The 26,826-nt window shown below is 42.0% G+C and overlaps 5 protein-coding genes across 6 annotated transcripts; 3 read left to right on the top strand and 2 right to left on the bottom strand.

Moving 5' to 3' along the window:
• Nucleotides 1–1,163: 1,163 nt before the first annotated feature.
• On the top strand, nucleotides 1,164–10,188 carry camk1gb (calcium/calmodulin-dependent protein kinase IGb). 2 transcript variants are annotated; one of them, XM_026366976.1, is made up of 13 exons: nucleotides 1,164–1,406; nucleotides 2,894–3,005; nucleotides 5,659–5,784; nucleotides 5,904–5,978; nucleotides 6,062–6,200; nucleotides 6,415–6,538; nucleotides 6,715–6,790; nucleotides 7,075–7,187; nucleotides 7,280–7,358; nucleotides 7,606–7,693; nucleotides 7,969–8,321; nucleotides 8,410–8,507; nucleotides 9,299–10,188. In XM_026366976.1, the coding sequence occupies exons 1-12, from the start codon at nucleotides 1,283–1,285 to the stop codon at nucleotides 8,465–8,467; spliced, it is 1,467 nt and encodes a 488-aa protein (XP_026222761.1). In that variant the 5' UTR covers nucleotides 1,164–1,282; the 3' UTR covers nucleotides 8,468–8,507; nucleotides 9,299–10,188. The 2 variants fall into 2 exon arrangements, with proteins under 2 accessions (XP_026222761.1, XP_026222762.1); XM_026366977.1 differs by having other exon boundaries at nucleotides 9,302–10,188.
• Nucleotides 10,189–14,040: 3,852 nt separating this feature from the next.
• g0s2 (G0/G1 switch 2) lies at nucleotides 14,041–14,942 on the top strand. The gene is made up of 2 exons (XM_026367081.1): nucleotides 14,041–14,173; nucleotides 14,261–14,942. The coding sequence occupies exons 1-2, from the start codon at nucleotides 14,127–14,129 to the stop codon at nucleotides 14,643–14,645; spliced, it is 432 nt and encodes a 143-aa protein (XP_026222866.1). The 5' UTR covers nucleotides 14,041–14,126; the 3' UTR covers nucleotides 14,646–14,942.
• Nucleotides 14,943–15,825: 883 nt separating this feature from the next.
• Nucleotides 15,826–19,599, top strand: taf8 (TAF8 RNA polymerase II, TATA box binding protein (TBP)-associated factor). The gene is made up of 8 exons (XM_026366928.1): nucleotides 15,826–15,980; nucleotides 17,211–17,370; nucleotides 17,481–17,579; nucleotides 17,667–17,729; nucleotides 17,869–17,993; nucleotides 18,170–18,317; nucleotides 18,450–18,592; nucleotides 19,188–19,599. Exons 1-8 carry the CDS (start codon nucleotides 15,933–15,935, stop codon nucleotides 19,326–19,328), a joined length of 927 nt encoding a protein of 308 aa, XP_026222713.1. The 5' UTR covers nucleotides 15,826–15,932; the 3' UTR covers nucleotides 19,329–19,599.
• A 49-nt stretch (nucleotides 19,600–19,648) lies between these two features.
• On the bottom strand, nucleotides 19,649–21,060 carry LOC113166779 (protein pitchfork). Its single transcript, XM_026366929.1, has 5 exons — nucleotides 20,801–21,060; nucleotides 20,552–20,650; nucleotides 20,336–20,469; nucleotides 20,130–20,247; nucleotides 19,649–19,777 (listed from the first exon to the last, which is right to left on the bottom strand). Exons 1-5 carry the CDS (start codon nucleotides 20,948–20,950, stop codon nucleotides 19,712–19,714), a joined length of 567 nt encoding a protein of 188 aa, XP_026222714.1. The 5' UTR covers nucleotides 20,951–21,060; the 3' UTR covers nucleotides 19,649–19,711.
• Nucleotides 21,061–21,404: 344 nt separating this feature from the next.
• Nucleotides 21,405–26,168, bottom strand: LOC113167033 (V-type proton ATPase subunit S1-like). Its single transcript, XM_026367358.1, has 10 exons — nucleotides 26,007–26,168; nucleotides 25,077–25,197; nucleotides 24,600–24,674; nucleotides 24,312–24,505; nucleotides 24,183–24,220; nucleotides 23,659–23,744; nucleotides 23,273–23,499; nucleotides 23,118–23,153; nucleotides 22,456–22,693; nucleotides 21,405–22,363 (listed from the first exon to the last, which is right to left on the bottom strand). Exons 1-10 carry the CDS (start codon nucleotides 26,117–26,119, stop codon nucleotides 22,151–22,153), a joined length of 1,341 nt encoding a protein of 446 aa, XP_026223143.1. The 5' UTR covers nucleotides 26,120–26,168; the 3' UTR covers nucleotides 21,405–22,150.
• Between the last annotated feature and the right edge of the window lie 658 nt (nucleotides 26,169–26,826).

A 26,826-nucleotide genomic window follows, 5' to 3' on the forward strand; every position in this document is an offset into this window, starting at 1 on the left:
TTTTTGCTACACTGAATCAAGGTCAAATTCAATCTGCTTTTTTGGCACAAATCAACAGTGAACAGAGAAACACAAAGTAACTGAAAATAATGAAAATATAACGCTGGAAATACTCAAATGCATGACATTCACACTGTAACAGCAAAAGCAGTCATAATAACAGATGGATGGATTAAGTCCAGCCAAGATTTAACATTGACACTTTGTATCTCTTTGCCACTCTCTCATAAAGCTTTGACTGGTGCAGAAGTTGCTGTATGTGTGTGTGTATATGTATATATACCAACAAAATACCAACATACAAACATTTACAGAACAGAATATTCAGTATAGTTTCAGTTTATATAAACATAAGAATAACACCTGGAATGGAAGGTGACCAGGACAACCTCTTGCACCGGTATCCATGAAACCATGATGAGTCAGTCCAGCTACTACATACATACTTCGGCATAGCACAGGCGGAATTATTTAGTGTCCTTGGAGTTTGTGTCCATGGACAGAGAAGGTCAACCATGTGAACAACATGAGCTGTAAACATGTTCTCTCTGCACAGCTCCATATGTGGCATCTAAAATGAGCACATAATGCAGATTAATACAGGAGCTTATATAAGCTTTTAATAGGTATTAATAGATATCAGAGGTGGCAGAAATAGTGGCAGTACTCAGTGCAAGTACGTGTCTAAAAAATACCTTTCTGCTGAAATCTAAAATGTTAGTAGTCAGGCTTCAAGTGCTCGTGCTGAATGATATATAGAGTCTTTTTTTACTGGATTAGAATTGTTGATGCATTAATATGTAGACACCACTAGTGGTGCAGCTGACAGTAAGAGCTGAGTGACTGATGAAAGTAAAATGTACATATAAATGGAACTGCACCAGTCAAGTGCAAGTACATTAAAACTGTCCTTAAAGTGAGATTGTGTGGTTTCTGTGGTATTGTATTTACTGAAGTACATGATCTTAGTACTTCTCACATCACTGGAATATTGAACCATTTTAGACCTGATGACGCCTTGTTAGTTAGGGTCATATCAGTGTTCTTTGATGCTCTGGCCATGCCTGCTTTTCAAAATAAAAGTCCATCTCCACTGGTGCTGACAAGCTTGGACCACACTGCTCTTTCCGTTCAATACACAAACCTGGAAGCTGAGTGGGAAGATGGAGAATGCAGCAGCAGCAGGAGCAGCAGCAGCAGGAGCAGCAGCCTGACCTGATGTCTGTGCTCAAGCTTCAATGAGCACCTGTGAGACTGTCAGCCCCTCCCCTCGTCTTTCCCCATGGATGTAATCTCTGACGTGACAACAGGTCTTTGTAAGGTCCCAGACAAAGTAATCAGTCCAGACCTCGGCGAGCTTTTGGCAGGAGAGTCAGAGCAGAGCTCCTCCGGCGCAGAGTCTCTAGGTAAGTCCCAGCCTGAGTGTGAATGAACGAATGTCTTCTTCAGAGAGTCAGTTACTTGGACCTGAGCAGTCCCAGCAGCAGCAGCTGCATAGTCCAGTGTCCATAGTCCAGTGTCCATAGTCCAGTGTCCATAGTCCATAGTCCAGTGTCCATAGTCCAGTGTCCATAGTCCGTGCTGCGTAATTTATATTCTGCGCGTAATTTGGGCAGTTTGGGAGTTTTTTATTTAACACTGAGCATCATTTCAAGTCCAAACGTGCTTGCATTAGATATCGTCTCTGGTGAGAGAGCAGCCAGCTCCGAGCTCGATGTGAGTATGTGCTTTACCGCAGAGGGATCTTTCTGTCGATGCCGCAGCCAACAACTCGGTCCCGCTGGACGAAAAGGAGGCTGCGTGCACCGCTGACCAGTGTTAGCGAGGCTGGTGCTGTGGAAGCTCTATGTAGATAAATGGTGCAAATGTAAATACATTGCATTGTGCATTTGGATCAGTGCTGCAGGGTCTGACTGTGCGAGGCACTTTTGCAGACGCACTCCAGCATTCAGTGTGCGCGTCTCTGCAGTCAGAGAACAGCTGACAGGCTGCGATCGCCTGCTGAGTCGCATCTTCTAACAGCAACACAGTGAGGTGGTGAAGGAAGGAAGGAAGGAAGGAAGGTAGGAAGGAAGGGCTGCGGGGTAAAAAAGTGCAAGAATATGTGGGCATCAGACCCTCACGGCTCACCAGTGTACGATCTGACGTCATTTGACGAATTTAGGAGTATTTTTCCTTCAATACCTACTCAACAGGTACATTTATGTCATAGCTGAGGCCTAAGGTTTAAATACTTGGCCGTTCTCCAGTATTTAGACCTGTCACAAGGTCAGGTCCCCAGATCAAGAGTTAGTAATCCCTTATATAAGAGAAAAGACACCAAACTGGGTAACCTGTTCATTTAAAGTGTCCCTAATCCTCCTCTGTACCTTCAGTTTGATTGGATTAGTTTTTTTTCCCCAGCTTTCTAATCCTTCTACATGTTCATTATCTAAGTCAAGACTTCACTTTACAGAAAAAAAGGTTTAGTTTGATGATTAGTTTAGTTTCTGAACTAATCATCACACCCCATCACATCCCTCCCCCTCCTCATTTCACATCCTTGACATGTCTTTGACCTTATTCATGCATAGCAGTGACATCCAGTGTCATCTGGCCTCGGTGCAGGGTGGGCCAGGCCTGGCACTGCTGTGTGCTAGTTACAGCACAGATTAGTGCGCATACAGACTCATGTCTATGTCATCTGCTACGTCCTCCTGCAGACAGTCTGAGCAGCGCAGCAGACACAATAACCCTCACACCTGCTTTCTCAGGACTCTTCTGTAGTCCCAGAGGACTTTCTGTTTATGATTAGGATGATAAGCGAGTCTGGACATCTAGTCAGGATCATTACTGCTGTGGAACGTTCAGGTTAAGTGACATCTCATCTCTTCTTTCTCCTGAATTGTCCAAGAAATCCCTGTTGAAGCGTCTGCAGACATGGGTCGTCAGGAGGCCGACTATGTGTGGAAGAAGAACACTGAAAACATCCAGGAGATTTTTGACTTCATGGAGGAGTTGGGATCGTAAGTACATTGAACTCAACAAGCATTCAAAAGTTATTAACCTCCTGTTCTGAATCCTTCCTGTGTTTTAGTACCCTTGGGAGTTTTGCATGTTTATGTGTTTTACTATTATTGAGGGGCAGGCTTGTGCAGCAGGGGGCCACTCTGGGGGCTCTAGCCCCTGTCCTTTTCCCAAGTGAATCAAAGGTGACCCCTCAACTTTGATAAACCCTCTAGGGTCTTATCCATGTTTTTCTCAACATTTTTGTGATTGTTGGGGGGAGGTACAGAACAATTGTAAGTTTGAAACATCGTGGACATGGCGTGATTACAGACTCTCGACTCGCTGTTTGCGTCGGAGGACAGATTACTGGTTTGATTGGATTGACATGAGGAGCCCTACTTATCGGAAGCTTTAGGCAAAAACCCTCTCTGTTAGAGGGTTAGTCTGATTTTCCTGAGGGCACCTGGCTGTGAAGTCAGCTTAACGCTTCATTCACAAAAAGAAGCTTGGAAAAAAAGTAAATACAAGGCTGGCCACAGTGACATCAGCTCTGGAAAACATGGCTGAGGAGGCTGCTGTCAAGTTTGAGCTGAACGCTGGTCAGCTGTTGTATGAAGGTGAAGGAGGAGAGGCCCTCCTGAGTACAGCGCATCATTACACCATTAGAAATTATTTGAAAAAAGTGGGTGAACATATGCAGATCTGCTTTGTGATGTGTTTACATCTATAAGACAGTTTGATACAACGCACCGTTTGCACCAAATTAAATCAGCTGAATTGCAAAGGCCGGCTACAGTATCTCTACGTTCTATCCTCAGATGTACAATTTAGTTTTTACCTTCCATCACAATAGAAATGAGTGAATGCAGCAAGGACAGGAGACTGTGTAAAACTCCAAACACAGTCTTTCCCACTGGGGCCTCATCACACACACAGGGGTAAACAACATCCTAATGGTTTCCTAGCAATCAGGACGCAGTCTCCTCAGGGCTGAGATTAACCAAGAATCTTTCCATAAGCACAGGGCAATTTTGGTTTTGTCAACATTCTTGAAGTTAAAGCTCGCAGATTTGCACACTCAAGTTCGAGCATCATTGATTTCTGATTGCCCCTTGTCTTCTTGGACTTCATGTTCCGGCCTTGAATGATTATTTCAATCAAGCCCAGGGACACAATAAGCTTGAAGGAGATCCTCTGAAGAAAATTAGCTTTGTTAGCCAATCAGAAGCCGGTTGAGCTTTGATTATGCTGTGGGAGGCTGCATCTTACTGTCTGGCCCCCTGAGCGGATGTTAGACATGCTGGGCGTATGTGCATGAGTGTTTGTGACAGGCAGCTGCAATCGGCGTCTTCCAAAAGAGACACACTCAACAGCAAACATGCAAAACGGGAAATAAAACTGATGCAGCTGCAGTTGAACCCGGTGTGTTCTGCTCCAGCGGCTGAGCTTGTCAGGCTTCATTAGTGTGCATTCCTTCATCCTTCAGGGTCAGTGTCAGCACCTTACAGGCAGAGGGCAGGGTTGCTATATCCCATGTCTAGCCACAGCCTTTGACACCTGTCTGTGACCTGACCTGACCTGACCTGTATGTAGCAGCTTATTAAGGATCCCAGCTGCACATGCTCAGTTGTTTCTGACCTTTGTGCCCTCCAACGGTTTCCATTGCGTCAGGGATAATCCACCTGGTGGAACAACTATTCCCAGACAACGCTGAAGATAGCATGGACACAGGGCGGCACAGAGAATAAGAAACCTGACATGTGAATAGTGAAGCCACAGAGGTCCTGAGGATGTGTTAATTGAACCTCTTGGTATCACTACTGTTCCACTGTGTTTCTTTTTATTCGACTCCCCAAGAAACGTGACGTTTCCATTTGTGTGATGCAATCAGGTGAAAAATAACATGAATGGAGCCGATAGTTATAACACATCAGGAAGCATTTAAAACCACACTTATCTTAAGAGTGAACTAAATAGTTTTTAATTACATGTTCGTGTGTTGCTTTTTTGTTGAGAGTTAGTTGTGAGGATAGAAACAACCAGCAGTATAATAAATATGAAGCTAGTTAGCTTAGCTTACCACAGAAGAAACAGAAGCAGGCAGCAGCTAGCCTAGCTTTGTCTGAAGCTAATCGCACAGCATTGTGACAGCTACTCTTAGCTAATGCTATTTACCATTTTTTTCTGACCTGTTTTCCGTGACTGAAATCTAATTCTAATATTACAGTATCTTAGTAGCTCATTGAGAAACTGCTAAATAAGATGATAGCTAAATAGAAATGGAAGAAATGGAGGAAACATGCTGGGGTAAAGTTACCCGCCTAGCTTAGATTCCTTTTAGAGCAGTCCAGTAGTAGAGTAATAATATCAATATTCATTCCAAAAATAGCATAAAAATATGTTTAACTTTATAGTAGTTATGCACTGTGGCTACAAATAATTAAACATTTTATTTGGCTACTGCTGTTGACCTTTGTAGGGAAGTATAAATACAGTAAGAGCTTTTCATCCATTTGAAGAGAAAAATGATTTTATGTGACTAACAGAGAATTCAAAGTGTCATCAAAAGTCATCTGTGACTGACTGAGAGAAAAGGTAAAGGAAGGAAAGTAGGTTATTACCAGAGACAGCCCTGTCAATAACGCACTGTTAATGTGTGTTAACTAACAGAGGGGCGTTCTCCGAGGTTTACATGGTGAAGGAGAAGAAGACGGGAAAGATGTTCGCCATGAAGTGTGTGAAGAAGAAACAGAAGAGGGACCTCAACCTGGAGAATGAGATTGCTGTGTTGAGAAGGTGATTGAGCTCTCAGTGGATCCCATCCATCTGCTTTCTAAACTTATGTTGAGTGTGTGTGTGTGTGTGTGAATTCTGTAGCGTCGACAACACACTCAAAAGTTTGTTGTTTCACACAGAATCAAACACGAGAACGTTGTGGGGATGGAGGACTTCTATGAAAGTCGAACCCACTACTACCTCGTCATGCAGCTGTGAGTTATTTGAAACGACAGACGGTCGCTTATTCAAATGGGAAGTGAGGTCCAATTTTAATGGCAGGAACTTCTCCTAACAGTGTTACAGGGGGCGAGCTCTTCGACCGTATACTCGATCGCGGGGTGTACTCGGAGAAAGACGCCAGCAGCGTGATCAAGCAGGTGCTGGAGGCGGTCAGCTATCTGCACCAAAATGGCATAGTACATCGTGATCTCAAGGTATGAACCAGACAACAGGATGAAAACATGCTCTTAGTGCATTGGCTGCAATATGATATATTCAAATGATGATGTTTAAGCACCCTCTATATCTTGGAGTAGCTCTTTTAAATCTAATTCACAGCTACAAGTGTTTAATACTTTGTTCCATCCTGGATGAAGTAATACTCTGAGCCTCTGAGCAGCTCCTCTGTCTGTTTGTCCCTGTGTCCAGCCGGAGAACATCCTGTACTACAGCCAGGACGAAAACTCCAAGATCATGATCAGCGACTTTGGCCTCTCGAAGATGGTCGACAATGGCATTATGTCGACAGCCTGTGGCACTCCAGGATATGTGGGTAAGGATTCCACTACAATAAATGATGTATGGACACCTACTGAGAAGTGGGGGTGGGGGGGATCTAGAAAGACAGTCCTGACAAATTTGTAAAATTTCTACCTGTGTTAGTCTGCATGCACATCTCATTCCACCTCTCTCTATCACATAGCTCTGACTTTGTTTTCTCACTTTCAGCTCCTGAGGTTTTGGCACAGAAGCCCTACAGCAATGCAGTGGACTGCTGGTCTACTGGAGTTATCACTTACATCTTGTAAGTATAAACCATGGTGAATGTGTCCACACACGAGTAGATAGAGATAGAAACTGATAATCAGACTGCTAAGATTGCTAAGTGAGTAATTAAGTAGGGATTTTCAAATTAAAAGCGTGACATGACACATTTACCTAGATACAGAGTGATGAGGCAGCGATTGAGCCATAGCACCACCTAGTGGGAATCATACTTACAACATCCTTGGACTGTTAAGACACAAGATGTGCAGCTCAGTGTGGAAAATGTCTTTATTATGATACATGCTTGTTTTGTCATCACAGACTCTGTGGGTATCCCCCTTTTTATGAAGAAAGTGAAACACGGCTCTTTTCCAAGATCATGAAGGCGCAATATGAGTTTGACTCTCCCTTCTGGGATGACATTTCTGAATCTGGTAAACACACTGATATAATGTGCAGCTCACTTAATTCGTCTGTATGGAGTCTTATCTTGGCCTTAACATGTGTGGGTTTTTTATCTCTGCAGCTAAAGACTTCATACGTAACATGATGCAGAAGGATCCCAAAATGCGCTACACCACAGAGCAAGCACTCAGACATCCCTGGTGAGTGTCACGGAAAGATTCAAATAAAATCAAAGGTCATGGTGCAAAATGTAGCTCATATTCCTCACAGTGTTATAGATGTATTATACTGTGTTGAGACGACAGACTGGTGGTGACGTTGGTGATAGAAACAGGTGTGAAGTACAGCAGGTACAAGTGTCTCCACACCGTGTTAGGTCACAGATGTAGCAGAATTAACTTTACCTTAAATAAATGGAAGCATTCTGTTCCGTCATCTGTTTTCCAGGATTATCGGCAAGACGGCCCGCAGCCAGGACATCTACTATTCTGTCAGCGTCCAGATCCAAAAGAACTTTGCCAAGTCCAAGTGGAAGGTTAGTCCTCATTGATTGATTGGCTTTGATTCAGTAAGCTCACTGAGGACCTCTAGTTAATAGTAGATTAATGAGATACCGAGCTAAATCCTTCCTGATTAAGAACGGTTTAATGAGATAGTGTTGTGTAATTAAGACCTCAGATGGCTGGCATAGTCAAATGAACCAAACTACAGTAATAATTAGTCTAAAGTAGGAGTGCATTGTTGGCATCTATTGTGTGCTCAGATTTGATGTACCAGTTTTCCAACCTCTGGGCTATGTTTACTTTGCAGCAAGCCTTTAATGCTGCTGTAGCCATCAACCACATGAAGAAGCTGCAGCTGGCCCACTCAGAACTGGTCCTGAGACAGGCCAGCATCCCAGACATCAGGGTGGTGGACTTGTCCTCCCCCCAAAAAACCTGCAAACACCTTGAGCCAGACAAACTCGACCCAAAGGGGGCACAGGTCAATGGGAATGCACACTGCTCCAACCACATGTCCCTGCCCACAAGCGGCCACGGTGAGCTGAAGAGCCATTTCACCCAGCTGAAGGCCACGCAGAGCCAGTGCGGCGCCCACCACGCACCCACCATAGCCGAGCAGGGCAAGCACGTCTACCACTCAGAGCCCGCCAACCTGAACGGGTCTGTATCAGCATCATGTGATGTTCTGGGTTTGGACTTGGTGACACTGCAGCAGGACTGATAGGTGACATTTTGTTTTTTCTTTCAGGTTTGGTAAAAATCGTAACAACAAGACTGTGCAGACTGGAGTTTGCTCAGTCATGTGAAAGTTGTATGAAGATCACATGGAAGAAAGCATTTTACTTGGTAGGTTTATGTAATACATAATAAACAAATACAGTACAAGTAGTGATGTATTTGTTTTATACCTTCAGTAAACATGTGTATGAAGTATATATAGTATATTAGCAGTGTAGTTGTACATAGATATGTAAGTACTGTGCTAAAGTATAATATTGCGGTACTTGTACTTTACTGGAGTATTTGCATTTTGTATTATTTTTACTTTTACTCCACTACATTCATTTTGACATCATTAGCTACTTTTTGCAGGATTAGATTCTTTCTAATAATAATCAATCTACATTAATAAAATGCTGATGTATCATTTAAGAATTAACATGATAATTAATCATTAATATGGTTCAAATCAGCCCAACCTTTACTGACTGCTGTCATTGTTCCACAGCCTGTAGGTAACAACACATGTTAGTCAGAAACAAAAGTCTAGACTAAACTACCATGTACTTAAAGTAACGTTTAGAGGTTTTACTGTAGTACTTTTAATTGTGGAGGGAAATTTAAGATGTACTTCTACTAGTGGAGTATTTTCCAGTACTTGCACTCTTTCTTGAGTATTGAGTATGTGTATTGTGTCAATCATTACTAGCATCACATTGTTCCCAGGCTGCACTCCAGGCTCCAGTCTCAACATTTTGCACAATATTACATACAGTATAAATGAATTCATACATGATATTTTGAGCAGTGAAGACATGCACAGTCGTATACAGTCTCTTTACAAAGAGTCTCTTACAGGCTCTTTGCAGACAAATGTGTGTGTCTCACCCTGCGTCTGTGTGTGTTTCTCCCCTCAGCAGGTCAGTGTTGCTGTGCTGACTCAGCATGCAGCTGTTTTGTGTCCGGTTGCTCCCTCATAATGAGAATGAGAAGAGGCTGAACCTGTGACGGAACCGAACGGTCTTGCGAGGTCCACGCACCCTGTGGGACTTCTCATTTATTTAGAAAGAGTGCCTAAGAAGCTTCCCAACATCCTCACAGAAGCACATGAACACACAGGACATATACACGTTCAGATGCACAAGACTCCCAATTCATATGCACAGTGTAGATGTCAGTTACCAGGACATTTCAGACAATATTCAAGCTTGTTGCTCTTAGAAGGGTGTATGATGCTTGGCGGGGGAAGCAGTCCCTGACCTATGATGTCATAAAGGCTTTAAGGCTCAAGTTTTGTCGTTTGTAGAACTGTTGTCATGTGTCATTAAAGACATAAGACATCATGTGTAAAATATTACTCTATAGCCAGACTGTATTTGTAAGCATGATAGAAAATACTGACTGGGAAGCTGCATGCTTACTGCTTCAATTAAGCCATACTGGTATCATTTTTGTTGTTTTTGTCTCTTTATTTACATGAACTTCCTTGTGTTAAATGTTTTCTGTTGTATTTTGTTTTTGTTTGTTTTTTCTAAAGTATTTGTTTAATGAAAAACTATTAAAACAAAAAACAAAAACATAATATACTATATGTTGAAACTGACAAATCATTACCAGTGTAAATGCCACAAGTATATCCATAACTTGCCAACTGATAGCTCTCACATGCCAGTGACCTGCTAGAATATACAGGTAAATGTGCTATTACAGATATTTCTCCACTGGCTGCCTCTACGGGAGTGCGCGGCTTTGTATTGATGAACTGTCTGTGTATTTCACTGGGATTCCTCTATGCTCATAAATAAAACCTGTGTACAATCAGCATTTGTCTTAATGTCTTAATGGTAGTACTTTTCTTGATTTTAATAGTAAATTAGCAGACAGTTTGAAGTGCTACTGTCATGATGCCATGAGCTAGGACCAATTAGAATTTTCTTTATTTCTATATAAACCTAAAAAAAAAAGCCTAAAACTAGATGAAGCTCTAGATGTATTTCTTGCAGCATGATCCATGTTTGGCTGAACTTGAGTTCACAGATGAATACTTTGACATTCTCCTGTAGTATTTCTTTATACAACTGAGAGACTGCAGCTCCATCAATAGTTGAAAATTATTCTGGTCGAGAAGCAGCAAAGCAGACCCAAGTCATCACACTACCACCACCATCCAATGGAATGCAGTGTTTGTCACGATAAATAACTCTTTTTATTCAAGACAAAATGTTCTAATTGAGTCACTTGTCCACAGAACATTCTTTATCCAAATGGCCTTTAGCAAACTGTAGAACAGCACAAATGTTGCTTTTGGAATGGTGACACTTCCTCCTTGCAGCTCTTCCATAGACAATGTGGTTAAAACTGAGATTTAAAACTACAAATTCATGTAGACTAAAATTATAGGAAATAACCTAATGTTGTAAAGACATGGCAAAAAATGGTGGGACTATTGAACAAAGTGCAACTGAAAGGTGATGTTTAGTCTTCATGCAGCTCGGAGCTATTATCCCATCCCCTGGCTGCGTTTTTCATTACATTTGCACTTTGAGAGATTCAAACTAAATTAATAATAAAAAGGGAAAGGATATTTGACTTTATGTAACTCTGTGGCCTGACGTAGGATGCCTAATTAAACTGGCCTTCAAACCAATCACCGGGATGTTCTTCTTCAGTAGATTAGATGACTCAGCTTTTAGATGCAGCCAAGATTAACAAGAGCAGTGTATTTAGAGCAGCGGGATACAGTCGGCGTGAATTACAGCGAGTCATGTCTCTCAAGCTTTTATTGAACTATTGAAATCAGGATAAGCTGAAAAATGTTTGTTGCTATATTGGCATAGTGCACTGTACTGTAATCTTCAGCCTTTAATCACAGCTCTTTGCTAAGCTGGAAACAGCAGGAAGACCCTCATTTTATACAAACAGATTGTACATCCAAAGTTCACCTTTAAAAGTCATCAAATCACTGTGTGTGTGTCAGTTTTTAGCTTATTTATATGCATTATAAATCCCTGTGTATATTTACCCTTTCCCCCCCGAACCCCGGTTGAAAGAGCCTTCACATGAACACACATCATTAAAAGTCCTCACCCCTGCCGCACAGCGTGGTTGACTCAGTGAAGCCCAGTGTTGAGACAGATGGTGCATTCAAACAGAAGAAGCCAGAAATATGGGCCAAAGGTCTCCAAACAACCCCAACCTTTTCCCGGCAGTAGCGAACGTAAATGCCCAGAATCCAAAGTGAGCAGCTCAAAGAGGAACATTATTGACAGCGTAATTATAGTGATAATACCAGCAGCGTTTGTGCAGAGTTTGTGTCCAAACCAGGGGAAAGGTTGTTCTTGAATTTAGCCACATTTCATCACTGCTCAGCTAAAGGTCAAATGTTCATCAGCAAACCACTAAAGGAGTCATTACAACATCAGATGTGCATAAGGGTTTTTTATTTCTGTGTTTAGATATCATGTAACTACTGCATGGCTTATTTTGCAGATAGTGTAATCCTACATTCAGTGTGTTAGCAAAGTGACGGACATTAACAAGAAAAGCAGACGTCTGATGTATATAGTCACTCTATTACTGCTGCTGTGTGGCCTTTTACTCACTTCAAAACTAAATCGGTTACAGATGAATAGATCTATGCTACAGCCTTGATAGAGGCCTGTTGTTGACATATTTAAAGAAATGTCGATCTCATGGTGCCTAGAGGAAAAGTCAAGGAAATCTCCATAGTCAGCAGAATTCATCATCTTATCATCAAGGATGTTAAACCACATTTCCTGCCAATCGGCTAATAGAAGTTGAGATGTTTCCCTTGGTTAATGACATTTTTCATGCTGCCCATCATGTGAAGGTTGTGTGTGGACAGGGCACAACACTGGAACCAGTGATGATGTGCAGCAGATATATTAATGGTGTTTACAGTTGTGCCCGGTTTACTTTTACATTTACATTTAGTCATTTAGCAGACGCTTTTATCCAAAGTGACTTACAGGTGAGGAACAAGGCAAGCAAACAAAATCTAAGTCAAGGAGAAAAAGTTACAGCCAAATTAATTTAAACTCTGGTTCTTTACCTGCATATTTGCAAACATTAGTTTATGTATAATTCACCCAAAGTTTTAATATTTATTTAAAACTAAATCTCAAACTGACTGTTACCTGGCATGTTTACAAAATGCACAGTCAGCTCCAATTCAACTCAGTGTTTGGTCCAAATTAAAATGATTGGTGGTGCCAGCTGCACGTGAGTGAGTATAATTCCCTGAACTCCTGGAGGTTGTCTCCTGTTGTCTCTGCCTGCGCGATCAGTGCGTACTGGATTGATTCCTTCTGTTTATTTTGCGTCCTGACAGTATCGTGCGCCACCAGCTATATTTAATCACGGCTCAGACCTTGTTGTTCTATTTAAAAACTGGTTGCAGTGTTTCACAAATATTGTTTTACCTTCACCTTTTATAAGTCTGTTATTTGGAGGTGATACTGCTGCTGGCTACTGTGTACGAACACACACACACACACACACACACACACACACACACAGAAGAACATGTTCAACTTTAATAGAGCATGCGCTGTGGATCCACTGCCAACGCTGCTGTGTTTGTTTGGCTGTTTGAAACCAGCTGTCCATTAGTCCAGGAAACGCGTGGTGACATTAAATATTATAAACACTGGAGAGAACATTTTGATCTGAACACGCGCATTGGTGCGTAACGGCGCGAGTGTCCAGTCCGGAACGGAGCAGACAAAGTGCCCGCAGAGCTCATCAGGACGACTGAACAGCACACTGGACGAAATGTTTTGGTGCCAAACGTGTGTGCAGATGTTGCTCCGACATGCAGACGTCTCGTGACGTTGTCAAGTTGTCATTTGCACCGAGTAATGATGACACGTCCCTCTGTGACAAAGATCAGACACATTTCACAACACGCCTGACTTCGCTCCCTACTCTCCCTGCGCTCAGGGAACGAGGTCAAAGGGCGGAGAGCTGCAGACGTACACACGTACACACGCGCGCGCGCGCGTCGACCCCTGCGATCAGTCGCTGCGTCATTGTCATCTCCATTGTCAGACAGCGTGCGTGAGTCAGATCGGGTCAGCGCTGCATGAGGGCTGGGGGGGCGGGGGGGGGGGGGGGGGGGGGGGGGGGGGGGTACTCTATTGAACAGCCAGCGCTCAATCGAGGGTACTCCATGTGTAACCACACAGTTGTCAAACAATAGTTGTCAACAAATAAGTGGGAGTGGCTTTGCGCGCAGATGCACCGTGATTGGACGGTCACGGGCAAAGGTAAAGAAGAAAGGTGAAAAGACACAACAACAACAAACGACTCCTGCTGATGCTGTTTGATTTGATTTATCAAATCAATACATTAAATATATTTATCATCATTGTGCAGATAGATAGATAGATAGATAGACAGATAGATAGATAGATAGATAGATAGATAGATAGATAGATACTACAGCACTCTTCAGTGTATTTAGAACAGGTTTATGCTGAGCTGTGTGACACATACACACCTCTCGTGCTCTCTCTCTCCTCCAGGGAATATTTGTTTCACTTCTGGCCTCAGAAGCTCCTGAGCTCGTGCCCTTTTACCCAAACAAGTTCCACTGTCCAAAAAGCAGCTGCGTTACAATAACCTCATGAATATGCATTTTGTCGCCGCTGTGGGAGTTGACCTCACTCCACTTGTCTTTAAAACCTGCTTCTGCCTCTTGTCTCCCTGCCTGCGAATGCCTGAATGGGCCGAACACTGAGAAGAAGTCCGGATCTGGTGCGCGCTTTCCAGTGAGTATGAGCAGTCTGTGCGTAAAGACTCGATCGATTGGTTTTGTTTTTGAGCTGTTTCCTCTAACAAAACTTCAACTTCAACAGGCTAAACAACCAACACAATATGGAAACCATTGGCGAGATCATCCCATTTGCTAAGGAGATGCTGAACCAGAGGCCCAACCGGAGCATGCTGAAGATGTACATGCTCGGCTCCACCCTGGCCATGCTCGGAGTGATTGGTGGAATGGTGGAGATGGTTTTGCTGCCATTTGGGGATGAGGAGACTGTTGAGGACGAACCAGTAGTGCTGACCGTGCAGAAGAAGAGGAAGAAGAAGCAGCAGAAGCAGCAGGCGGTGGAGTCACACACGACCCTGGTTCTCCCTGAAGTAGTGGACATGCTGGAGATAGAAGAGAACGAGGCCAAAGCCAAACGCATGGTGACTGCTCGGCGGAGAGGCTCGGCCAACCGCCTTCATGCTTCTTAGAGAAACTCTCCCTCTTGGTGTAAATGGACAGTGCAGTTGCAATGTTGATGGTAAAAGGTGGGAAATGTCATTGGTTCCTTTGTACTTATTGTATTATGTCAGATTTGGTGAAATGTGCAGTTTGCCCCTGTTTACTGGGAAACAAGAGCTGTGTGGAAGCTGAAAACTGCAGGGTACAGTAATGTCTGGCTGCTGGGCAGCAGATACTCACAGATGTGATGTGATTTGATGAATGTGGAAGAAATAGGATGTGTGTGATTTAGTTCATTTTGCACAAATAAAACTATTTTTCATCTAGCAAGTGACTTTTTTTCTTTTTTTTATTGTAACCTGTTGAATATTAAAGTGTGTTTCTATTGACAGCTTTTCATTATGGCTGCAACTGATAATAGCTGATAATACGAATCATTTTCATCATCAATCCATCTTCTTCTCTTGTCTCTAAAATTCCACAAAATAGTGGGAAAAGTAGTTATATTCCCACAGTAACTAGTTTAAATTACTTGGTTCAACTCAAGACATACAGTTTACCATGATATGAAACAAAATAAAATCAGCTCTAAATGATAAGCTGGAACTTAAAAGAGTTAAATATATAATAATTCATTCACTTTCTGGAACTCGGTCAATCTATTAATCAGCCAAAGGTGGCAGCTCCAAAGGAAACCTGACTCCAGACCATGAGCAGTGATGCTGACATGGAGATTATGTATTTATGTCATAGATATGTTCACTTTAATTTAACAGTTCCTACCCTTCACAGCAGCTCTGCTTCCCATTAGGAACGTGACTGTGCTGTAAGAAATGAGGAACAGAACAGACAACCCTCATTCTATGGAAAAATGCACCCCAAACATCAGCTGAGGTTCGTGTGTGTTGTGTGTCACTGAAGTGTTTATTGCACAGGAGTTATGATGGCAAGGCTGTACAATAATATATGTTTTGTAAACTAAATACATTTGTATTTCTTAGCAAGTAATAATAAAAACAGATAAAAGAACCATGAGGCTGGAACAGGTCAGTGTGACTGGTTGTGATTGATGTGAATTTTTATTTTTTTATTCAAATGTTAAAAAGTATTCTGGATTACAACCACACAGCAGGTGTAATCCTACATAGAAACACTAGAGGGCAGAATCACACCTAATATTTAAACTTAACATCCGGTCGAATGGCGGAAATGACGTTGTACATTAGCTCCGTGTTTACTAACGGAGGCTAATCCGTCGTTAAAGTCACTATATATATATTCGTTTAATTCATTCATTATTCTCCAACTAGTCACTGATGGCGGATCCCACAGTAGCATCAGGAGGTTCCCTAAACTCAGGAGGGGTAAGGAACATCTCTGTTAGCAGGATACAGGTTTACGGTGTTTAGCTAGCAGTCAGAGCTGAGGCTCAAATGTGTTTGACAAGGATATAGAAATAAGTGAACTCTAACCAACAACCTGCTGCTCGCTGGTATAGAATGTGGAGTTACCTGGTCACCGTGTACATGGTTAATCTTTCTCTAAGTGCTAATGAATCAATAATAATGGGTTAGCTAATGGTACCAACAGCAGCGGAAACGCACGTTTGCATGTCGTGAAAACGTCTCTACACAAATCTTCTGTGCACAGTTCGTGTATTTGTGTGAATCGGACCAGAAATGATAAGTCAGTCAGTCCACTAGCTTCGTCAGTTGACAGAAAAATGTAATGGCAACGATTATGGGCCTTTGTGTTTGCTTTGCAAACTGAATGTTTTAGAGTTTTGAAAAAAAACATTTAGGACGTGGAGGTCATTTTAAGCAATGTTGTTACATTTTATAGACTAAACCCCTGATAGATTTACTGAAAAGATCCGCAGCAGATTAATAGATATTAGAAATAATTATTAGTTGCAGCTTCACTTGCAGGGTAGACATCAGTCCAGGTGGCCCACACCCCCAGAAACTGTGAAAGTCCAGACTTTCCTATCTATGTCTGAATGTTTTGTACAATACTTACTACTCATACAACCATGATGAGACCTCCATATTGTACCATTGTCTTCTTGAAGGGACCCCGTTTTATCCAATTCCTTCCAATGTTACTTTGTCATGTAAAGAGTCAGAAAACCTTGACCGAAATAATACTGTACCATCATAGCTGTATTTTGTTGCTGTAACTGGCATTTTATTTTCATTATAAGTCATTATCAATGCATCTTTTCTAATGATTAATTGCTGAGAATATAAAATGTCTGAAAATAAAGGGAGTCTGGCCATATATATATATATATGTATATAGATAAACATATTTACATATTTTGATTGGTCCTGTTGTCTGATCAGAGGTTGAGTTTTTTCATTTTAGCTCATTATCTTCAGCACTCAAATCAGTTTACTTTACATAGCCCAGACAAAAACTTACCGCAAGGGAATTCAGCACAGCTGAAGTCCCACTATTCCTAATTAAGAGAAGAAAAACTGCCTAAAGATTCTTTAACTGGCAAAAAATGGATGAAACTTCAGGATTCAGAGGGCAGATTTCCTCCTTTCCACCATCTGTATCTATTATTCCTTTTACCTTTTTGTTCTTAGCGTGGAGGTGGTGGGAAAGCTGCTTCCAGCCCAGCAGAGAACTACCACCTTGCCAGACGTCGCACCCTGCAGGTTGTTGTCAGTGCCCTCCTCACTGAGTGTGGCTTTGAGAGCGCAGAGAAAGTGGCGGTGGAGACCCTCACTGAGATGATGCAGAGTTGTACGTATGAATAATGAAGCAGGGCTTCCATTTACTGAGAATGGTAATTTTGATGGACCATTATGAAGATCACACTCTCTCAATGCTCTGTTTTTATCTTTTTTTTCCAGATATAACTGAAATTGGTCGTTGTGCAAAAGCGTATTGTGAGCACACAGCCAGAAGCATACCAACACTGTCGGATACAGTGATCTCACTTATTGAAATGGGTGAGTCCTGGAGGACACTTATAGATTATACAATGACAATACAGCAAAATATCAGCGATGTCATTGAATGTGTTTGTGTCTCTGCAGGTTTCAGTGTCGACACACTGCCTGTATATGCCAAAAGGTCACAGAGGATGGTCATAACTGCCCGTGAGTAGAGTTTAAATTTCTAAATTGAATGGAATCTGACCAAATGTGGTCCATTTTCTTTTTGTTTACTTCACCAATTTACTTTAAGTTTGAATGAAAAACACATTTTTGACAAATGTTTGCATTTTATGAATTTCAGCTCCAGTGACAAATCATCCTGTGACTCCCAAAGCGCTGTCAGCAGGACAGAAACGCACACATCCGCCTCACATCCCAAGCCACTTCCCAGAGTTCCCTGACCCTCACACCTACATCAAAACACCCGTGAGTTAAAAGTTTACTCAGTGCTCTTCATCAAGATCGTAATCAAGATGTTGTCTTTGAACATATAATTGATTTTAAAGCATTTAGAATCTGCCTGAGGGACCCTTCAGTGTCAACACTGTAGTCAGAGCATTTTCTAGTCACTAAAAACATTCAGAAGGCTGTTCTTTCTTCAGGCATTCAGAGAGCCTGTGTCAGAATATCAGGTTGTGAGAGAGAAGGCAGCCACTCAGAGGAGAGACGTGGAGCGAGCTCTCACACGCTTCATGGCTAAGACGGGAGAAACTCAGAGCCTCTTCAAAGACGATATCACTGCCTTCCCATGTGAGTCTTCTTGCCAAGATCATCTGTATTTGAAATATCATTTGTTGTCATCTTTGATGTGTGCGTGTCCAACATGCTACTTGAAGTGTGCTGTATTTATGTGCATTTTAACTGCTGCAACTGTCTTGCCAGTGATCGCAGCACGGCCAAGCGTGATTCCGTATCTCAGTGCCCTCCTGCCCTCAGAACTGGAACTGCAGACTCTGGAGGAGACGGACTCCTCTGAGCAGGACGACCAGACGGACGGCGAGAACACAGCTGGAAACGCCATCAGTGTAAGTTTGACAGCTTGAGCTCAGAGTCTGACACATCAAGTTTCTCTCTGAGGTCCTGGATTTTCCATGAAATAATTTCTCCACAGGACTTTATCTGTTTCCCACAATATATCTTGATGTTAATTAAACTGTACCCGTCAAACTAAATATTTAGCATGACATATTGTTAGCGTGAGACATAGACACAGCGACAGCATGGAAGATGGTGACTGATCTTCCATGCTGTTCCATTTGTCTGTCTTAAGAAGCCCAGCCAATGCGGTTTATACAGACTACTTAGGAAAAAAGAGAGAAAATAACTGTAAAATGAATCTAACTTAAGGATGTAGTTACTGTAGATGTTCCTCAGTGGTGATGTCACAACCAGAAACTGGTTCTTAACAGTAAAGACTGGAATCTATGGAAACTATTTTCTCTGTGGGCTGGCAGCAAGCTGTTAGTGTTTGAAATGTCAAAAATGGTATCCTCGTTCCCAGTTATGTTAAGCTAATTGCCTGCCTCTCGTAGTTGTAAGAGTATAACTATAAAGGTTCTGGGGCCATGGCGGAGTGTACTACAGCTCACTTCCATCTTTGTTTCTGCCTCCCTCCTTAAGGATGATCCAGGAGCTGATAAAGAGAACTCCATGCTTCCTCCTAGTGGTGTTGTTCCCTCCACAAAGGCCAATGAGGACAACATGATCGACAACCCATACCTCCGTCCGGTCAAGAAACCCAAAGTAAGGAGGAAGAAATGACCTGAGCCAACAGACTTGTGTTTGACACAGTGCTCGGTGCTTTCAGCGGCCTAGTCAGCAGATCCCTGCAGAGAGAGGAGCTGCCCAGCTTTCCCTCAGTGCTGGGACCAGCACTGACTTTGACGTACTGACTGACTTCCATTGAAGAACCTTTTTTCTGTTGTGTTAACTGTCTTTTTTTCCTGAAAGCACTCACTTTTTGTAAACATCATAGTGTAATATACAGAAGACAGCAACATGCTCATTTTGTAAATAAAGAAAAATAAGTTTCTTTCTTTTTTTTTTTAAACTCTTTGATATACAGCTTTTTTGACTTTGAGTCCGGCATATAATGTTCTTGCGGTGCCGTTGTCATGCTGAGTTTTCATCCACCAGCTTTAGAGTTAATAGTACAGACTCAGGTAGGCCACTCTGCTCCTGTGTTTCAGGAATTCCTTTTCACTGTTTAGCTAGAGGGGAAAAAACAAGAGTATTACATGTTGCTTTAGAAAACAGGACACACGAGAAATTCATCCAACAAATGGAAGTTGAATTTGAAAATGATAATTTTCACTGGAATGATCATAATCACATTATCATTCTGTCTTCTGCTACAGTAATGCTGAAGTAGACATTAGAAATGTGCCATTCATCAACGATCAGGGATTTACACTTATATCTTCAGAAAACTTCAGTGTCATTGTTGCACATTAATGTTTGTACATGTATGACCTGGGTGCCACTGCCAGATTGTTTTATATTACAGAGTAAAAACATTAAGGGATTATAGGTGTATCAGGAAATAGGGCTTCCTTCACCCACCTTCACCCTGTATGACTTCTTCTCCAACTGAGGCAGCCGGGACCAGTCTGGCCTCCCAAAGCACGTGGGCCAGCTCACTTTTCTGTTGGTCAGTGCATGGTGAGAGTAGGACCCGGGTCTGCAGCACAGGACAACATCTGTCAGCATCTGTCAGCTGGGGTCCATTAGAGCTGGATAGAGTGTGTGTGTGTCTCTGAGTGACTCACCCTGGGCTGTCCTCGGCTGTGGACCACATGCTTTGGAACCTTTGTGTGGTTGAGTTGAAGGGTGTCCTGCTCGGAGGGGGGATTCTGGACTGGCTTTGATCCTGCTGATACTGCTGTGGTGAAGGGGTCTCGTTCTGGAGATGGACATTATAAAGACATCGTCGAGGCCAAATACCACGCTACATCTGGTGATGCTTATTTGTCAGTTTAACTAACCTTGCTGCAGGGAGGGAAGCGGGCTGCAGTCCTGGCAGAGAGGCCGTATCCTTTCCTACTGCCCGGTGTCGTCTGCAGCTCGGACATCATGGTGCCAAACTGGGGAGCAAAAGTTAAGAATTACAACAACGGTCAGGAGACTGCGGCTTGTAAAACGTCCATCTCTGTTTTGGTTAAATTCAAACAGTAGAATAAAGTATTTTAGAAAAACAGCTGTATTTGTACGGGTTAATGTTACCACAGACACACCTCGTGGTTGTCATAGCAGCCGGGCCCGACATGCGGAGCGTCCCGTCGTGACATTTGGTTTCCCAGCCGGTCTGGAGCATAATGCAGGGGAAAGAGCTTCCTCTCCTGAGAGCTGCCAAAAAACACACGCTGAGCAGGTGCCGCTGACATTTTAGAAAAACAAGCGAGTAGCGTTTGGACAAAGAAGGAACGGAAAAAAGAGACGTGAAGAAGTTTCGCGGTTACACAATTAGCGTCTCTCGACCCGCCATGACAGTCGTCGTGTTTGGACTTGTAACTATGGCAACCGAGTATTGAAGTTAATGGTAATTTAATATTTAACATCACTTATTCTATTTATGCAGATTTTAAATTCCTTAAAGTTAAAATGATTGATATACTGAAAAGAAGACATTACCGGAAACTGTACAGATAATTATCAGCTTATCATCTTCCAGGTGAGGACGTCTCTCGTTATTTAGCATCGCAGACTGAATGAGGATGAGTTTCTGTCTGTTTGCTTAAAGTGTTTAATAAAAATGTTTTCCTAAGTGCTAGCTTTAGTAGATAATTGTATTTGTGCTGACATTTTATTAACAAAATCAGCAAATGAACAAAACTGAAAGCATTTTAAAATCACACTTTATTGGTTTTCATGTCCTGTACACTTTATGGCAGCTGCACATGTGTAAGTTTGACAACAGTTGAACTGAGCACTGACTGATTACATTTATGTGATGAACCTGACGCAGAATTGAAGAAATAAATTAAAAGTCACATAAACACTGAAGGTCAAACTGACTGAATCCAGGGATAGAGATGAATACACTACAGACAGGCAGTTCATCAAGAGCAACACTGCAGACATTTCACAAATAATCAAATTTTATACACAGCCACTTTCTACCATTACCAATAGTCTTTAAATTACAGTTGAATTGGCGAAGTAAAGTAAGAACTGAGGTCTGAGTCGGTCCTACAACATGCAGCGATCACATTCATGTTGGCACACAAGGAATTCTCTGTTAAGAGAGCAAATTGTTTTAAAGTAAAATATCCACTGTCCAACAGCGGCACAACAGCATCTTTTAGCACACACACACACACACACACACACACACACACACAAAATCATCTTATATATAGAGTCAGCATATCCATTTTTGCACTTGCGGACAGATGAAAAGGAATGTGCCTTGCAAGACAACAGTATCCCAAAGACAGGTGGGAATGACTGTTAAGAAATCTAAGGAACATCAAAGGAAAACACCACCTGCCTGGCAAATAGCTTCAAACAAGGAAAATAGGCCCAAAAGGTACTCCCAGGCACTGAGAGATTTGAAGAGTGTGAGCGTTTGTGTTGGGAGTGCTTCACTCTGTCTGAGGCACTGAAATCGTTGGACCTTTGGGGTCATCAAATCGATCCATGGTGGTTAGCTGCGTAATCATGTGGATCCCATACACGAGAATCAACAGAAGGACCAGTGTGGTCACTAGCCCCATCCAAATCCCTGGAGTGAAGAAGGCTGAACAGTCACTGGCATAGGAGAAACTTGTTTTATTATTCAAACCGAAGCCCTGAATCTATAAGAAGAAAGAAAAAAAACAGGACAAGTTAATGCAGTGCTGCAGGAATGATGACTGACAGATTGGAAAATGCAGAACTGTAGCTGTACCTGGAAGTCGACTAAATTGAGCTGCCACTGAGATGTAACTTGGTTGGTGGAGTTTGGCACTAGCAGAGGCTCTTGGTAGCTGGTGACAGACTGACAGTGGAAGGAATACTCTGCTGGGGCAGTGAGGAAGCGGCTCCCAATGAAAGAAAGACTTTGCCCCTGATACTGCAGTTGCACAGAGTCCAGGGTGAACCAGTTTCGTGCAGACACAGGATAGAATCTTCGACTCATCATAAAACTGAAGATCATGAAAAGAAAAGTTAAGAACAAATCTATGGCTTAACTCTACAACAAATTTCTCCTCTGTAGGATATTAAAATCCCTGGCTTCATCAGTGTCATATATTTTATCACATATATTAACTAACATAATGTGAGATATCTGGTCTGAGGGGGAGTTAATACTTAAGAACGCCATCTTCAGTTATGCAGTGTGTATGACAGTGATTCGCTCTAGTCAAATATTAAAGACTGTAACAAATGTCTTCTTCTGACAGAGTTGGACAGCAGTTTCCTGTGTTTCCAATCTTTGTGCTAAGCTAAGCTTACTGACTTCTGGTTGTAGCTACATATTTAGCGGATGGCTATGAGAGAGGTTATAAAGAGAAGCCTAGTTCCTAAAATGTGTAACTATTCCTTCTATATAAGCATTTGTTGCCTTACCTTAGTGTATATTGTGAATTATAATTGAGGACAAGCCTAAAGAGAAAAAGAAATCCATTTAAAATCATGTAATTTATTATTATCAATTATTTAATTTAACACCACGTTCTTAGTGTGGAGATTTGTTTTGTAAAATCAATAAAAGGTTCACTCACACTGCGTTAGTGTTGTCACACCTGGATCCTGTGGTTGAAGGTGTTTGTGTAGCGAGGTTAATCCATTGTCCAGTGTTTGACACTTTGACACTGATATTCTGAGCCCAGAGCATTATGCAAGGGCTACCAGATACATTAAACATGATGGGAGGTTTGACACCGGTTTCGACTGACTGGAGCAAAGACCGACCCACAGGCTGGCTAGGCATCGATATCTCTGAAACCACCTGCACACATAAGTAATCATGATTCCTGTTAACATATTATGTATGAATTTTTTATTTTTGATGTTGGCCAAGAAAGAACATAATAAAGCAATATTGACAGAAATGTAGTACAAATTTCCAAAGTTTCAATTTTCATGTGTGCAAATTTGAGTATCTTACTCGTGATGGCTGAAGTCCTGTGTAGATCGCAGTATATGGGACATTTTTGGTTTTCATGAAATTTAGAACTTCCCCAATAATCTCATCTGTGAAAAGCAAAATACACTTACAAAGACAGGTAGAAGTTTACAAATAAAGTCTATGTAATAAGTATGTGAATCAATCACTATCAATTCATTTGATGGGGTAATTGGAAGGTTTGTTTGGGGTGACAGTCAGATGTGCGTCTGACTGTTTAAAGAAGAGAGATCTGGACTTTACTATCAAACTCTGCTGTTGACAGCACAGGTTTGTAGAACATTAGATATGTGTGAAAAAGAGCTGGTGATGCTCATTAGGCTGGGAGGGGTGACAAAAGAAAATTCAGAGTTTGGACTAATGAAGTCAACTGTCTGTCCAACCAACCCACAAAGATCACGAACAGCGTTAAGGAAACTACAGGCCTCTCTTGTGGCAACTAATAATCTTCATTAGACCACCATCAGGAGAACTTTACACAACAGCGGTGCACAGTAAGAACTTACCATTTCCATGCAGGACTTCTTTGCAGGACTTGTGCAAGCTATGAAACAATAGAAATATGTTAATTTCCTCCATAATGGAATAAATGATAATTCTGTTAACTGACATACTGCAGAAAACAAATGTCTCACCCAGTGCAATAAGGAAGATTGATGAGCAGCAGATTGCTGACAGATGTGTTGATGCTGAGATGCGACAGCGTGTCTGCGTCTACGAGTAGGGGAGATACACCGAGCTTGTCCTGCAGCAGAGTCAGGATGGAAGAGGAGCCCGACCACTCTAAAGCTGGAAGCGTCGCTGATGAGTAAGACGACTGCAAGGCAGCCTGGAGAGTATGTGAATAGATTTATCAGTCACATTAGTCTAAGAGAAATAATTTCAATTCATTTAGAAATGGTTTAAAAGTTAGAAAGACGTACCTCAAGGTTTTGAAAGGCACTATCCTGTTTGTTTCCAAACACTCCACCAAAGACTGTAAAGTCCTCCTTGCTTAACTGAACACAAAGAAAGACAATAAAATGTCACAAATCATCTACACACCTAGAAAATTAACATTATTCAGTCACATTAATGCTCATACAACACAGATGAGTTGAATAACAGAGGAACCATGAAATGGGAAGTAATACCGAAGCTCACAGTTACACAGTGTCATGTGGGACTGCAGTGCAACTAAATATGACTCATAACTGCCCTGTTTTACACAACTTTAATAGCCAAGGACAAGTTCTCTAATAGACGAACACTATGATGAAATCTGTGAACATCTCGAAAGAATCTGAATCTTCCTAAACATTTCTCATCCTTAGCCCCAGTCAGTTTAGTGTCACAGTGGCTTATTGATACTGTAAGCATGTTTACTGCAGGGCAGGAAGTTGAAGTTGTCTCCTACTGACCTTGTCCTGCAGAAAGAGCAGCACGGTGCGGGAACCAGAGCTAAAGGCGGAGGTGAGGTAGGAAGTCAGCTGGTCATTGGATATAATGTGACCAGCCGCAGGTGAGGCCAGTGGTGGCAATCTGAACATGCAGGGAAGGTAAAGACAATTTGTGAATAGTTTTTTTTTTTTTTTTTTTTTTGCTTGTTTAAGCACATTCTTTACACAATCTCAGATCTCAGAAGACTCCAGTAGTCCTGCAAAAAGCCATAACATGTCAACATTGTTTGTATTTATCAAACAGTGATGTGTAAACAGACACTGCAACAGTGGTTTTGTATTTCATTTCTCATTCACACTTGACGTGACAGATCCTCCACAGCCACATGGTGGCATCCATCATATCTCTCGTCATGGAAATGCAAAATTCAGCACCAACCCTACATTTAGTTAGTTAGTGTGCATCTTCCACCACACATTAAATCACATTAAAAGCGGTGACAAATACAAACATGAAGCTAATATAACACAGTACAGTAAAGACACGTTTGCATACAACAAAGTGTGTGTACAAATGATCCTGTCCTAAAGTTATCTAAGTTAAGTTCAAGTAATCATTTCATTTGATATGAATAAAATCCATGAGTCCTTACAAAACACAGTCATTAGGAATAAGGAAACTCTCTGTTAGTTGTGATGTCTTTGTCCTTCCTATGCTAACGCAAAGAAACACAGAAAGTAAAACTCAGTGAATCGAAACAATCCTTCCTCGTCTAATTCTTTCCAGACTGTAACTTTTGTCTAAAAGACCAGTTAGCCTTAGGTTACGATGACAGAAGTACAAATACATCCAGCTACAACCGTTAGCATTAGCATGGACAGCCGAGCTCTTTTTTCATTTAAACTGACTCTTACTTGACACATATTAAAAAAAAGAAACTGGAATATTACCCGTCACTGGACCATATTATGAGAGGCACTTGAGCAGTGGAGCTCCCTGTAGCGAAAAGGGCGAAGAAACCCCAAATAAAAGCCACTAGTCGCTCTCGTCTCGGTCCTGCCATCTTCCTTCTGTCTTTCCGCAAAGCTCTGCTCACGTGACTCGGACCAGCTGACAGTCATGTGCGGCCCCGTCCTTCCGGCTCCCTCCTCCCAGTCTGCCCCGCCCTGCGCTCTCTGCTCTGCTCACAGTAAAACCCAAGACCGGTTGAACTGCTCCCGGCCTGGTCACAACTAAACATACAAATGTGATGTGTGATGTGGCATACAGTCACGGCCAGAGGAACCTCCTGGAGGATCCAGGGGCACAGATTTACTGCTGGGCCCCTGTCAACCCCCTCTTCCTTAGGTCCCTGTTAGCCTCCATTGTTGCCTTCTAGAGGAATCACATAAGTCCTTTTTAAAGATAAAAATGCCAAAACAATCACATGTTCCAACTCCACAAATGTCAGGATTTTTTATTTTGTTCCCACAATAATCATTAGAGATGTGAAGGATGAGCCTGAAGGTGGGATGACAGAACAGAAAAGCATTTGATGAGCTGCAAGTACTAAACGTTTGGCATCGTTATTATTAAAATATTATTAATGCCTCCATAAATAAATAACAGTTTTTGACCAGAGAGCTGGCTGTTAGGGTTACTGATATGCTAATTTAGAGGTGCACATTTCTGACATGTTTGCAGTTAATCATATTATATAGGCCCACATCAGACAGAGTTGGGGGTTTTGGGGTTCTGTGGATCTCGGAGCACCTGTGCAGTCGGCTGTCT

This window comes from Anabas testudineus, chromosome 7 (assembly GCF_900324465.2).
Source record: "Anabas testudineus chromosome 7, fAnaTes1.2, whole genome shotgun sequence".
NCBI lineage: Eukaryota > Metazoa > Chordata > Actinopteri > Anabantiformes > Anabantidae > Anabas > Anabas testudineus.

What these genes read in the sequence shown, in the direction of transcription:
- g0s2 (XM_026367081.1), top strand. Translation starts at nt 14,127, where the DNA reads ATGGGCCGAACACTGAGAAGAAGTCCGGATCTGGTGCGCGCTTTCCA. An exon ending in GATCTGGTGCGCGCTTTCCA is followed by an intron (nt 14,174 to 14,260) that starts GTGAGTATGAGC and finishes CAACTTCAACAG; the next exon opens with GCTAAACAACCAACACAATA.
- LOC113166779 (XM_026366929.1), bottom strand. Translation starts at nt 20,950, where the DNA reads ATGTCAGCGGCACCTGCTCAGCGTGTGTTTTTTGGCAGCTCTCAGGAG. An exon ending in GCTTCCCTCCCTGCAGCAAG is followed by an intron (nt 20,470 to 20,551) that starts GTTAGTTAAACT and finishes GTCCATCTCCAG; the next exon opens with AACGAGACCCCTTCACCACA. An exon ending in AGAAGTCATACAGGGTGAAG is followed by an intron (nt 19,778 to 20,129) that starts GTGGGTGAAGGA and finishes TTTCCCCTCTAG; the next exon opens with CTAAACAGTGAAAAGGAATT.
- taf8 (XM_026366928.1), top strand. Translation starts at nt 15,933, where the DNA reads ATGGCGGATCCCACAGTAGCATCAGGAGGTTCCCTAAACTCAGGAGGG. An exon ending in GAGGATGGTCATAACTGCCC is followed by an intron (nt 17,730 to 17,868) that starts GTGAGTAGAGTT and finishes TATGAATTTCAG; the next exon opens with CTCCAGTGACAAATCATCCT. An exon ending in CAGCTGGAAACGCCATCAGT is followed by an intron (nt 18,593 to 19,187) that starts GTAAGTTTGACA and finishes TCCCTCCTTAAG; the next exon opens with GATGATCCAGGAGCTGATAA.
- camk1gb (XM_026366976.1), top strand. Translation starts at nt 1,283, where the DNA reads ATGGATGTAATCTCTGACGTGACAACAGGTCTTTGTAAGGTCCCAGAC. An exon ending in TTCATGGAGGAGTTGGGATC is followed by an intron (nt 3,006 to 5,658) that starts GTAAGTACATTG and finishes GTTAACTAACAG; the next exon opens with AGGGGCGTTCTCCGAGGTTT. An exon ending in GGAGTTATCACTTACATCTT is followed by an intron (nt 6,791 to 7,074) that starts GTAAGTATAAAC and finishes TTGTCATCACAG; the next exon opens with ACTCTGTGGGTATCCCCCTT.
- LOC113167033 (XM_026367358.1), bottom strand. Translation starts at nt 26,119, where the DNA reads ATGGCAGGACCGAGACGAGAGCGACTAGTGGCTTTTATTTGGGGTTTC. An exon ending in ATAATATGGTCCAGTGACGG is followed by an intron (nt 25,198 to 26,006) that starts GTAATATTCCAG and finishes CTGCATGTTCAG; the next exon opens with ATTGCCACCACTGGCCTCAC. An exon ending in AATCTTCCTTATTGCACTGG is followed by an intron (nt 24,221 to 24,311) that starts GTGAGACATTTG and finishes ATTGTTTCATAG; the next exon opens with CTTGCACAAGTCCTGCAAAG.